The sequence below is a fragment of the Hyaena hyaena genome, unplaced genomic scaffold, assembly GCF_003009895.1.
Source record: "Hyaena hyaena isolate Hyena2069 unplaced genomic scaffold, ASM300989v1 scaffold_1176, whole genome shotgun sequence".
NCBI lineage: Eukaryota > Metazoa > Chordata > Mammalia > Carnivora > Hyaenidae > Hyaena > Hyaena hyaena.
Window position 1 is genome coordinate 112,313 of NW_024081810.1, and position 14,319 is coordinate 126,631.

General features: G+C 35.6%; 1 protein-coding gene across 3 annotated transcripts in view; it reads right to left on the minus strand.

Moving 5' to 3' along the window:
- Nucleotides 1-1,845: 1,845 nt before the first annotated feature.
- The window catches only part of NCK1 (NCK adaptor protein 1), a 72,568-nt gene continuing 60,094 nt past the window's right edge, over nt 1,846-14,319 (minus strand). For all 3 annotated transcript variants that reach the window (XM_039222705.1, XM_039222704.1, XM_039222706.1), the window contains 2 exons: nt 4,973-5,685; nt 1,846-2,794 (listed from right to left, as the gene is read on the minus strand). In XM_039222705.1, the coding sequence (XP_039078636.1) occupies nt 2,600-2,794; nt 4,973-5,685 (908 nt within the window). In that variant the 3' untranslated portion in view covers nt 1,846-2,599. The remainder of the gene's footprint in view (nt 2,795-4,972; nt 5,686-14,319) is intronic.

The window sequence follows — 14,319 nt, forward strand, 5'->3', positions numbered from 1 at the left end:
CTGGGTGGTCCAGTCGGTTGAGTGTCCAACTTCATCCCAGGTCACGATCTTACAGTTCATGAGTTCAAGCCCAGGATCAGGTTCTGTGCTGATAGCTCCGAGTCTGGAGCCTGCTTTGGATTCTGTGTTTCCCTCTCTCTGCCCCTTCCCCACTTGCACTCTCTCTCTCTCATTTAAAAAAACTAAAAACAACAACAACAACAACAACAAACCCCAAACTGATAAAACATTTAAGTACAAAATTCCACAGTTGCCAGTGAGGTTTTCATCCCATAATAATCAGAGCTCACAACAGACATTATTGGCTCATCAACTCCCTGGCATTTGCAGCCACCTGGACTTGAGAAACTACAGGTATGAGGATACCTTTTATATCTGTATGGAATAGGTTTTTCTCTTGCCTGACTTGACAAATGGAAGAGTTCTACAGCCTGCTCTGCCTGCCTCACTCAAAGGATGCTGTTCAAGCTTTGTTTTGTTGAACAACCAGATGCCCAACTCTGATGAGCTGGAAGATGAATAAATGCAGTGCTTGTTAACATGGTCATAGGGGCTATCTGGGCACTCTACAGTTATTATAAATCTAATTGTGGCACAGAAATGTGCAATCTACTTCCAGTGCTACTCCATTCCTAGCTGCTTTCTCAAAATCCTTAACATAAGCTCACTGGAGTTTCCTATAAATACTTTATGACTGTGATACAAAGTATTAATTGCTCTTCTTAAAAAAAAAAAAAAGCAAATGTCCTCATTTGAAAAAAAAAAAAAAAGACGGGGAAAATGGAGAAAAAGCATCATAAAATGTTTAAAATTAAATAAAAAGATGTTTACTACCTAGTCACATTTACAACCACTTTTAAAACTATTCTCAATTTCTATTAAAGTGATTTTACAGCAAAAAAGGTACATAAACAAGACTTTTATTTCCATTACACTTCTCCACTAATAACCATCTTAATAAGCAAAGTGAGATTGACAAAGATAATGAAATATGAACTAAAGGGCTTTTAAAAGTGATGTGATGAAAATGAAAAATTATACATCGATGTCTTAATTATATTTGCTGACTCCCGTTGCTTAATGGAAGAAGCCAGGGCTGCCACCCAGTGGCAATCTAAGTCTTTTAAATGATTTTAAGATTTAAAGAATAAAATATATTTAAAATAAATTTTAAAACACAAAACCAAAAACCTCATGAATTAGACCTCTTCAATGTTAACATCAATAATTTTGGTATATTAAATGCTCATCTATTACATACTAAAGAAGAGAAACATTCATTTGCTTAGGCAGCACTGGGGAATTGTATGATTTCCTATTATGTTATATGGCTTTAGTAAGTATTTTAATTAAAATAGTGAAGGTTACTTTGCTTAAATTTAAATTCCAAAATAACGTGGGGCTGAGGAGCTAAGACCACAAAATACAGCTGTTTTCTTCTATGACCTGCAGAAGTAGATTCGATACTCCATAGTTACCTCCCATCTATATACCCAGACTTCTGCTTATTAGTAAACAAAAAACGTTAACAGAAACCCTTGCAAAAGTAAGATTTTAAAAATAACTTTCTCTAACCATTTGGCACATCCCATTTTTTCCTCAGGTATAATCAAGTTTAGTGTCTCAGTTAACAAAACTCAGAGCTAAAAGGAGGAAATGAAAATAGTAGAAATACCATGCCTGGAAATTACTGATGTTCACAGGTGGAAAACCAAGTAACTCATTGCCTCCTATTTCCCCAATATTTGGCCACGGCTTTTTTTCACACTGATACAGATATACCCCAAAACAAGATGCCTTGGTAAAATAAGAATAGAGAAAAATAAATTACACTAAAGCATCCACTTATAGTTTGAAAAGCTAGATATCTCAGACACTGTTTTATTCTCCGGAATAACCAGTTAAGAAAGAAGCACTCCCTTCAAAAAATCTTAGAAAATCAGAGATTTTTGTTTCCAACAGCTGTAAATTAAAAGTCTACAAGATACATTTTCTAACCATGTCCCATTTGTTTTGCTTTACAATGAAGACAATGAATAAATTTTTAAAAATGGGAGACACAACATACTTGATATTTACAATGGCTTATGACAAATACCTGCAAATAATTTCTAATTTTCCATTTATTATTGCTATTTAGTCACAGAAAAGATCAACATTCTCCATGAAATTTATCTTAGCATATGTCATATACTGATATAATAATTTTATATGAAGAGAAATTGTTGCGGAAGTGACTTAACATGGCGCCCTTACAAGGAAATAAAGGGAAAAAAGACAATAAATTCTTCCATATAAAGACTTCTGAGCTGCATCATTTCCTCAAAATATAAAACCTTAATATTAGAAGCAAAGAGAAAAACAGCAAAGGAAACAATAAAACAGAAGACCAAGGATAAGGAATTACTTTGTGCAGATGCTTTGCATATGTAGTATATATGTATGGGCTGAGTTATAATAAAAATACTTATGTATTATAGTCAATTCTCATGTAGAGTTAGAAAGCATTTCCAATCAGACACGACTGGACTGACATTTTCTCAGTCTTCAATTACATGATGAATTATAGCTGTGTAGCAGTCACTTCTGGTCAGCATCATCATGACAAATGCTTGATCAGATACAATTTTTCTCCTTGTTCACTTGTAAAAATTGGTGCCTTTTTGTAATGTTCTACAAGTTCTTCCATGGTGCTGAATTTACGCTGCCCAATACAGTAGACAGTCTCTTTTAGTTGAACTTTAAAATGCTTGTTTTTCCCTTGTGCTTTTAGTGATACAGAGAAATCATTTGGCTAAAAGAAAAAAACAGGTGGGGTAAACATTTTGAAAGACATCTACTACCATTTTTCTATTAAACTAATAATAACTAAAATTTGAGCACTTACTAAGGCTCTAAGCTAAATTATTTACATAGATTATCTCCTTTACAACTCCAAATAAATCTGTTTAGAGATGACAAAATCGAGGCCAAGAGAAGCTACGTTGCTCAAAATCATCCATCTAGTTAGTTAACAAGAGAGCAGGATTCAAACGCAAGCAGTCAGACTCCAAAGTCTCTTAAATAATATGCCCTAACACCCACAGCAAATCTTAGTTTAACATCTGAGACACAAGAGCTAGTTTTTCTCCTGTCAGACTACTGGAGTAACACATGAGAAAACATAGGATAACAGTAGTTCTCCTACAGACAAGCTGAGATAATGCTCTGAACTCTCAAAGCTGACAGACATTAATGAGCAAATGCCTACAAGGGGAAAAAGACATGTAAACGAGTCACAGAATAGACAGGAGGAACGACAGTACATGGCCAATCTAAAGAAGGTGACCACTTAGCTGTGATTGTTGCCTTACTGGAATATGCGCAATGTTGGCAGGCCTTCCAATTTTAAAAGGAAGTCTGTCATCTGATTTTTTATAATAAATCTCAATATTTAAGTAATGGTAACAAATTCAAATGTTCAAAAACATTGCTCAGGTCAAACAAAATATGCTTGTATGAGACCTTTACTTTAAAAATTCTACTGCTAAACATAATGGTGTTTTTTTGGCTAATATCCATGCTCATTTACCCACCACAAAAAATACACAATATTCTGCAATCAAGCTACTTTCTGATTTTTGTTGTTTGTTTTTTTAAATCTAACACTTTCCTGAACAGTCTTAAAGCCTCCAATTATATAGTTAATGCCAAAGTTTTGAACAGCGGGCTTCTTGGAAATATCCTATACATACGGTTACTCTTACTACCTGCTCTTACTACTTATTACCTGGGCTTCTTGGAAATATCCTATACATATGGTCACTCCCTTCCTAACCCCTCTGGCCCACTGCTTGTCCTAGAAAGCAGGATCAGGTCAGGCATCTAACAGAAAACAAATCCCACCACTCGTCCCTATCATCAATCCTGCTCTTCCTGAGGGGTTACATTTCCTGAACTTCTATCAAATGTCCAATTAGCTTCAATTTCTCCCTCTTCTTTCCTCCCTCCCTCTCATAAATATATATACATCATATGCATGTGCACACACTCATACCAGACAGGTTTTCTTCTTTCATTCAGCCTTTTACACAATCACATCTTCACTTTTGTACAACTAGATACACAGAAATAAAGCCAATACTAATGATTTGAAAAGTGGAAAAGTAGTGGTATTCTTTTTTTTTTTTTTTTTTACAAATAGTTTATTGTCAAGTTGGTTTCCATATAACACCCAGTGCTCATCCCCACAAGTGCCCCTCTCCGTGCCCATCCCCCCTCCCCCCCCCCCCATCCATCAGTCCTCAGTTTTTGTCAGCATTCAAGAGTCTCATGGTTTGCCTAGTGGTATTCTTTTAAAAGGAAAAAGAAAGACCATTTTAAAGGGAAACTGAGTACCATCAAATTTCTAATATCCTCACCAAGAGCCCACAATTATTTTCTTTCAATTTTTACGGTTTTATGGTTTTACTAGTGCTAGAATAACAATATCTTTTATTGTAAATGCATTTCAAATACAATGAGTATTAAAATAGGTGTTTCAGGTAAATAATAAAAGTGTATTTCAACTTCCAAACAGCCAATTTATGAAGAAACTTAAACCTGAATTGTTTTAATTTATGGATTTTTCTTTACTATAAGGATGACCGCGCATCCAGTATGCAATTTAAGACACATTTTCCCAGTTTAGTTTACTGCACTGTTAACCTAGGGTTCAATTTTGTCCATTTTTCAGTTTAATGCAACAGAAGATATTTCAGAAATGCAAGACCCAAAGATTTAAACAAGGCAAAAGAATCCAGTGAGGTATCACTGCTAGAGCGATATTTTATTCAAAATAAATATGGTTGGAAACAACACTGACATTAGCTTCTGAACATGTTAAGTTTACCACCTGGTTAATTTTAGGGAAGCAACTAAATCTCTCCAATCTTCTATTTATTTATTTACTACTCAGCGCTCTATTTCCATTTACCTTTGAGAATCGACTTACCGAAGATTCACTGTCACGAATGAGGAAATCACCTTCATGCCCTCTTTCATTTAATGCCATTTCTGCTTGATGCCTGGTGACCTTTCCATAATACCATGGATTGCCAGCAAACTTTCCAGTGAGTGAAGGCCTAATGTAATCACACTGCGGAGGTGATGGTTCCAAACCTGAGGTTAACGGATTATTCTGCATAATGGTAACATAGTTTTTTGGCACCAAACCAACCGTTCCATTGATCTTCCTGCATTTCCACCATTCAGGGTCATTTTCAGGCTTTTCAATAACATCCATTACATCTCCTTTCTCAAAATTAAGTTCTTCATCATTGGACGAACTGAATGGATAAAGAGCCTGTACCACATGCAACACTTGCCCGGTATTTAGGTTATTGACAACTGCTGCTAATTTCTCTGACAGGGAACCCACATGGTCACCCAAAGGACTATCGCCTTCCTCAGTTACATAGTTTGAAGGGAACCATCCAACTTGTCCATTGTAGCTACCCCGCCACCACCCATCACTGCATTTTTCCATGACGATCACCTTCGTCCCTTTTATCAACGATAATTCATCCTCTCTCTCTGCCATGTAGTTAAATTTCACATAAGCAGGCATATTGAGGTCATAGAGACGTTCCCCTGGGTCAACAAAGCTTTCATCAGCAGGAGATGCAGAATCTGGCACACTAGGTTTTCTTTTCACTTTTCCAATGCCTGTTGACATAAAAAAGAGTAATAGGAAGAGACTATAACACAATGATAATCCAAAAACCCAATTTATTCATTATTAAAAAATATCTTCAACTCAGTAGTTCTCTTAAGGCTTTAAACTTAGGTAACAAATTTCTTTCTTCTTTTTATTTTCTTTTTCTTTTTTTTACATCTTCATGACTTGTTTATACTTGGAGGTTTGTACCTTTTGACTTTCTTCATAAATTCTCTTTTCATAACCAAACATATAAACGCAGTTATTATATGACAGTTTACCTTCTCATCTTTTCTCTCACCAAAGGTGCTGAAATAACTGTATACTATAATCACAGTGTTCCTAAATTAAGAGAAGTTCTTCCAAATGTAAATATAGATTATTTCTCTCATATCTACAATGTAAGTACATGAAGGCTCCACCAAGCCCATATTATGATCTTATTTTATTAACCTAGATTCTACAAATAGTTGTACAGAAATAAAACAAATCACAACTTGATATACGATATAAAATTGTAGTTATGTCTGGATAATCCTTCTATTTGCTTTCTAAGTTCCCAGATCCATGTTGCTCTATTTACCTCATTATGTTTATTTTAAAATAATACATTATTTACTTGTTTGTTTCCCTCACCCTGTTCACATGTATGCTCTTAAAGGACAGGAAGTTTTGTTTACTTTGTTCACAGATATAACACCAAGAATCTCAGACAGTGCTTAGTACATGATAAATGCTTAATATATATTTGTTGAAAGAGGTGAGAAAAGCACCAAAGAGTACTATCATCCCAAATGTATGCTACCATCAACTTTGGTCATGTGTTTTCACTGCTTATCATTTCTTACACATGATTTTGTGTTGTGCTTTTACTGGGTAAATGGAGGCATTTTTAAAATTTCTCAAACCTTCTCCCTATCTTAAAACTCTTTATTACCCTGACTCTTTTTCTTTGAGACTCTTTACAAGTTTTCAACCTCTGATCCTTCTGGGTTCTTAAATACCATCATTCTTGCCACTTTTGGGACTCTTGGCCATCCTTGTTTCCCTCCTTCTTAGTCTCTTCTACTGTCTAAAATCATACATCACTTCTATCCCAAAATAAAGTTACTTCAACTCTGCTACTCTTTTTGAACTACACCATTCTTTAAAAAGGTGTCTCCTTGGGGCACCTGGGTGGCTCAGTCAGATAAGCGTCCAACTCCAGCTCACATCATCATGATCTCACCATTCATGAGTTCGAGTCCCGTGTCAGGCTCTGTGCTAACAGCTCAGCCTGGAGCCTGCTTTGGACTCTGTGTCTCCCTCTCTTTCTGCCCCTGCCCCTGCTCATATTCTGTCTCTCTCTCAAAAAAGAAAGAAACATTTTAAAAATTGTTAAAAAGGTGTCTCCTTTTTTTCCTTCAACTTCTTTACCACTCACGCACTCACTCCCTAACGTCTTATGATCTGATCTGGTCCTTTAATCTCGACCATTCTACCAAAACTACCCATTTAACCATTCTTATAAAAACACTGTCATTTCTTTACTGCCAAATCAGTACCTTTTAAAGTCCTCATTCTTTACAAACTCTCTATGTGGCAACCAAGTTCACAGATTGATTACTCTATTGTTCTTTTAACTTCCTTGAAAGTCTCCTGCATTCCCTACTGACTAAATATTCTTGTGTGTATCCATCTGGACTCCTCTAAACCTTGTTATAAAATTGTATCATACTCGTTTCTTGAAGGCAGAAAACTAGAAAACTATATCTTAGTACCTTTTTATCTCCAGTACCCACTAATAGGAACAGAGTGAATGCTTGCTGAATAAAAAAGTAAATGACTGCTTATAGTTGAAAGTGCTTCCCAAGATACGGTGCCTTGACTTCCTCTCTACTTTGAGGAAATCTTACACTTTCATTTTCCGTAACTTCTATATAGAAGGTTCCAAGGTCTCTTGGCAGTTTCAAGCTCTTTCTGGGAAATCAAGCACTACAATTCCAGACATTGCTATACATATACCATACTGTACTCTTAGCACCTCAAGTACAACACTTTTGTCCAAATAAAACTAGCCTCTCCCATACCCATAATCAACTCCTTCCCTCCCAACTTCCTTACTTGTGGTGTTCATGATATCACCCTGAAAAACCCTCACATCAGGGATTTCTGACAGAATAGGGAATTCTAGGGCTCCATCCACCAAAAAACTGATTAATGAGTTGCCAGGTACTGTCAGAATAAACTTTTGCAGCACTGTGGAATCTAGTAAAAAAAAAAAAAAAACTCAGAAAAACTTACAAAAGCTAGGGCAAGCCTTAGTGAAAACAGCTGCTGCTTTGAAGTAAGAGAATGCTGTGGCATTTTAAATTGCCTGGCCACAATGGCTTTGAGGACAGCAACTGGCATTCCTAATGCCAGAAGGAGCTTATTCTTAAAGAATTGTGATTGCGGATTTCAACCTGTGTCACAGCCACCTGAAGGACTGGCACAATGGCTTGTCTTGGTTTCATTGGACCTGGAACATTCCCATTCTTTTACTGAAATCATTTCATTGGTGCAGTACCTTGGGGATAAGGAACAGACTGAAAACCCTGGGAAGGAAAACACAGAACACCAACTTCAGAGGCCACACATGACAAAGAATATAGACTTTACAAAAACAGTTTAGAAAAGTCACTCAACAAGCAAACAACAATGCACAATTAGAAGCAACAACAAACCCTAGTAAGAGGATAGAATCTGATGCTAGAAGAAAAAACTGTCAACCAGGAATTCTATAATTAGCAAAACTGTCCTTCAGAAATGAAGGAGAAATTAACACACTCCTAAATAAACAAAAATTGAAGGAGTTTGTCATACCAGACTTGTGCTACAAGAGATACTATAAGTCCTCCAGGCTAAAATGAAAAGACACTGAACAGTAACCTGAAGCCATATGAGGAAATAAAGAACGACAGTAAAGGTAGCTCCATTCATAAATATAAAAGCCAGTAGTATTAAGTTTTTGGCTTGTAAATCCTTTTTTCTTATATGATTTAAGATACAAATGTAGAAAACAGTGATTTCAAATCTCGGTTAATGGGCACACAATGTATAAAAATGGAACTACAAAGGAATAGTTTTTGCATACCAGCTAAATTTCCATTAATTCAAACTTGACTGTTAAATTGTAATCCCCAGGGTAATCACTAAGGAAATACTAAAACATATACAGAAAAGAAATGAAAAGGGAAAATAGTACATCAGGAAAAAAAAACAATTACAGAAGAAGACAGTAATATAGGAATTGAGGGGAGAAAAGGTGTAAGATCTATAGAAAACAAAGAACAAAACAGCAGAAGGCCTTCCTTATCGGTAATTACTTTAAATGTAAATAAATTAAAATACTGGATTAAAGGAGCAGAGACTGGCATAATGGATTTAAAAATAAGATCCAAGTCTGTACTATCTACAAGCACTCACTTTAGATCCAGAGATAACAGATAGTGAAAGGATGGAAAAAGATATTCCATGAGAGCTGGGGTGGCTATATTAGAGTCAGACAACACAGTCCTCAAGACCAAAGTTGTTACAGAAGATGAAGACATTATATATTGATAAAAGGGTCAATACATCAAGAAAAATAATCACAAATATTACACACACCTAACAAGAGAGCTCCAAAACATATAAAGCAAAAACTGATAGAATTAATGAAAGAAACTAACAGTTCTACAATATGGAGACTTTTTTTTTTTTTTTTTTTAAAGCACAGCAATGCAAAACTCATGGCTCTAAATAAACTGCATAAAGGACACTTATTCACTGAAACAAAAAGGCAGAGCATCACCTTGTTCAACCTTAGCTGGCAACATGTTCATCAGGCAGGTCAAAATTTCTGCCACTCTGCATAAACCCACAAAAGCAACACAATTATCAATTTGAGGCTTATAAGTAACTTTTAACAAGTAGCCAAATTCACAAATGTGGAATTTGCAAAAGCAGGTTTCATCTATACTAGCAAACAATGTAACAGTATGTTAACAAGAGTGTACATCATGATAAAGGGTGATTTGTCTCAGGAATGTAAAAGTAGTTCAAGACATGAAAATCAGTATTTTATATATATATATATATACCACATTAATACAACAAAGGAAAAAACCCACATGATCATCTCAACTGATGCAGAAAAAGCAATGAATAAAATCTAACATCCTTTCATGATAAAGAGTATCTATCAGCAAATTGGGAATATAAGGGAATTTCCTCAACACCATAAAGGGCATCTATTTAAAAAAAAACAACAACTCTGCAGTTAACATCACACTCAATGGTAGAAGACTTAAAGCTAAGATCAGGAAAAAGACAAGGATGCCCTTTTACCCACTTCTATTCAACACTGTACTAGAAGTGCTAGCCAGGGCAATTAGGCAAGAAAAAGAAATAAAAGAGATCCAAACAAGAAAGGAAGAAGTAAAAGAATCTTTATTTGCAGATGACATAATCATATAGAGAGAAAATCCTAAAAAACCCACACACAAAAAACGTTAGAATAAACAAATTTAGCAAAGTTGCAAGATACAAAATCAACACACAAAAACCAGGTGCATTTCTATACAGCAGCGGTGAACAATCTGAAGAGGAAATTGAGAAAACAATTCTATTTATAATAGCATTAAGAATAAAATATATAGGGGCGCCTGGGTGGCTTAGTCGGTTAGGCGTCCGACTTTCGCTTAGGTCATGATCTCGCGGTTCGTGGGTTCGGGCCCCGCGTCGGGCTCTGTGCTGACTGCCAGCTCAGAGCCTGGAGCCTGTTTCAGAATCTGTGTCTCCCTCTCTCTCTGACCCTCCCCTACTCACGCTGTCTCTCTCTCTCTCCTAGAAATAAATAAAAATATTAAAAAAAAAAAAGAATAAAATATATAGGTTAAGTTTATTAATCAAGGAAATATAAGACCAGAATACTGAACACTACAAAGTACTGCTGAAAGAAATTAAAGTAGACCTAAAAAAAATGGTAAGACATTCTGTATTATGGACTTGAAGGCTTAGTATTTTTAGATGGCAATAACTAACCAAAGTGATCCATAGCTTCCATGTAATCCTTATCAAAGTTCCAATATTTTTTTGCAGAAATGAAAATGCTGATTCTAAAATTCATATGGAATTGCAAGGGGCACCAAATAACCAAAACAATCTTAAAAAAAGAAAACAGAACAGGAGGAATCACACTTACTAATATCAAACTTAGCCAAAGTATTCAAACAGTGTGGTACTGCACAAAATGACAGACATATAGACCAACAGAATAAAGCTGAGAGTCCTGAGATAAATTCCTACATCTGTGGTCAACTGATTTTTGACAAGGGTGCCAAGACCACTTATGGGGGAAAGAACAGTCTCTTTAATAAGTGGTGCAGGGAGAAATGGATATCTACATGCAAAAGGATGAAGTTAGACTCCTATTTCACAAACAAAAATTAACTCCAAGTGGATCAAATACTCAAATATAAAAGAGTTAAAACTTTAAAATTCTCCGAAGAAAACAGAGGGGAAATTTTTCATAACCTGTGCAGATTTGACCCCAAAAGTATAAGCAATAAAAAATAAATATGGTGCCTGGGTTGCTCAATTGTTAAGTATCTGACTTCAGCTCAGGTCATGATCTCACAGTTCATGAGTTTGAGTCCCACATCAGGTGAGCATGAGTCCTGCTTCAGATGAGTACACACCCCACTTTGGTTAAAGTGTGAGCCCAGATGAGCACCACTTTCTCTTTCTGCCCCTTGCTCACTTGTGCCCTCTCTCTTAAATAAATGAACAAATAAATAAATATTACAGAATATATCCAGAACATCTAAAGAACTTTTAGAACCTAGCAACAAAAGAACCTATTTCAACAATGGACAAAGCACTTGAACAAACATTTCTCCAATAAAGATACACAAATGCCCAAAAAGCACATGAAAAGATGTTCAACATCATGAGTCATCAGGGAAATGCAAATGAAAACCAAAATGAAATGCCACGTTACCTATTAGGATAGCTATAACCAAACCAAACCAAACCAAAAAAAAGGGGGGCGGGGATAACAAGTGTTGGTGAGGATATGGAAAATCTGGAATCCCTCTTACACTGTTGATCAAAAAGTAAATATTACAACTGCTGTGGAAAACAATGTAATGGTTCTTCAAAATATTAAAAACATAATTACCATATGATCTAGTAATTCCACTCCTAGGTATATACTCAAAAAAACTGAAAACATATATTCCAACACTTTTACCCAAGTGTTCACAGCTTCACTATACACAAAAACCAAAAGGTAGAAACAACCCAAAGGTCCATCAATAGGTAACAGATAAAACATAGTACATACCCATATAATGGAATATTATTCAGCCATAAAAGGAATTAAGCACTGACACATGCTACATACAACACAGATGAACCTTAACAAGAGGCCAAGTGAAAGAAACCAGACACAAGAGATAACGTATTGTATGATTCCATTTACATGAAATAGCCAGAATGTAAATCCAGACAGCAAGTAGATTATTAACTGCCATAGGATAAAGAGAAAGGGTAATGGGGAGTGACCACTCAATGGGATTGGAGGTTTTTTTCGGGGGGGGGGGGGTGATGAAAATGGTTTGGAACTAGATATGATGGTTGCACAACACACTTGAAAATGATTCATTTTGTTATATGAATATACCTCATACAAATTTTCTTTCTTAAAAAGGTTCCCATATCAAATCCTTATTCCCTTTTTGCCGACACTTTCCAGTCCCACTATTTGCATACTATTTCAGGCCCACTTTGTTGTGCTTGAGTCTTCAATACCCTCTAAACTAGTTCCTTACTAATTCAATCTGTCCTGCTACTACCCATCATCCACATAACTGTAAATACAGTTGCAATCAGATGACATCACTGCTCAAAAGTCAACAGTGGCTTTTCTACCTATCAAATTAAGAAAAATACTCTTCCTAGAATCTACAAACCTCTCCAGAATATCCTCATCCTTACTTTCTAGGCTTACAGTATAGAGTAATGAAAACAGCATAGACTTTGAATAGCCTTTGAGTTCAAATCCCAAATATATCACTTACTGTGGAAATCCGAGCGAACGATATCACTTTTCTGAGTTTAGAAATGGAGAAAACACCACTTACGATGTAAGATAAAGTAATAAATAGCACAATACATATAGCAAGTGTTAAATAAAAGATTCTTCCCATAATGTCCTGCATTGAAATTATCCTAAATCTTTCTTTTGCATGTTGCTGTCCAGTTCTCCCAGCACCATTTGCTAAAGAGACTGTCTTTTTTTCAATTCATACTCTTTCCTGCTTTGTCACACTAGTTTCTCATACATTTGTGGATCTAATTCTGGGTTCTCTATTCTATTCCATTGGTCTATGTGTCTGTTTTTGTACCAATACCAAGCTATCTGGATGATTACAGATTTTGATGCCTCCTACTTTGGGTTTTTTTTTTTTTTTTTCATTATTACTTTGGCTATTTGGGGTCTTTTGTGGTTCCATACAAATTTTAGGACTGTTTGTTCTAGCTTTGATAAACTATCCTAAATCTTAATAAAAATGGGCCACTTAAATCCCCTGAATAAATAATATTTCAACCTTCACTGTTTGCCTTGCTATTTCTTCCCAAAACCTTATTAAAACTTCTGCCTATCAAAAACCCATTCAAGAAGTGCCATTTCAAGTTGTTTTATTCATTTTCCATTTTGTGTTTTCCAACATCCTTCATTTCCCACCATCATCCCCCAATGATATAAGCTTTCCTTTTTAAAGCACCCTAGCACCTTGTACCTCTGAGGTACTTATATGACAGCATACAAGTCTTTTAAGCTCATCCACTAGAGTCATCAGCTTTCAGAAAGAATTATTCCAGGTCTCACTGAGTTTTTGCATTTCCTGTACTATTCAGAACGGTGTACACACCAGATACTCAATAAATGTTTGCTACATTGATTAAAATTGAAGAGTGATATAAGCAAATTCAAAATTTAAACTTGAAGCTAAAGTCTAGTTTCAAAATGATTTTTTTTAATTCTGAAAAAGATGTCTAAGACTAATTATACACTGTCAAAAAAAGAATGAAGAATTTTTGCATAGACTCGTGGAAAACACCAAACACAACCTATTTTAATCTCAGAGGCCAGAAATATTTCAGGAAAAAAAACATAAGCTTAGAATATTTGTTTTCTATGCAACACAAATCCCTCTGTGATCTCTCTTATGAGCATGTTTTCAACTTCACACGAATGCTAGAGCACATAAGCTCTTCAGTACCGGAAAAAAACTCATGCTCTTGAAAGACTGAGCCTTCGCCCATGATGTATTTTATTTCAAACACTTGCCACCCTCATTCCTCAAGACTCAAACACTCAAATCTCTTCTCACTAGAGATTTTTCCTCTCTCCCCAAAACAGAACAGATATATTTCTTTTTCGTGGCATTACTACTCTTTGTAAATATTTTTACTACCATGCTCGACCCTCTGTATACCAATATTTACTTCTTCGAGATCAAACACCATGTTTTTAATCACGCATCTCCACTGCCTGACCCATATTAAGTGTTCCATTAATGTTTATCATGGGATTGACAAATGCATGTATAATCAATATCTTGCTTTTTCCC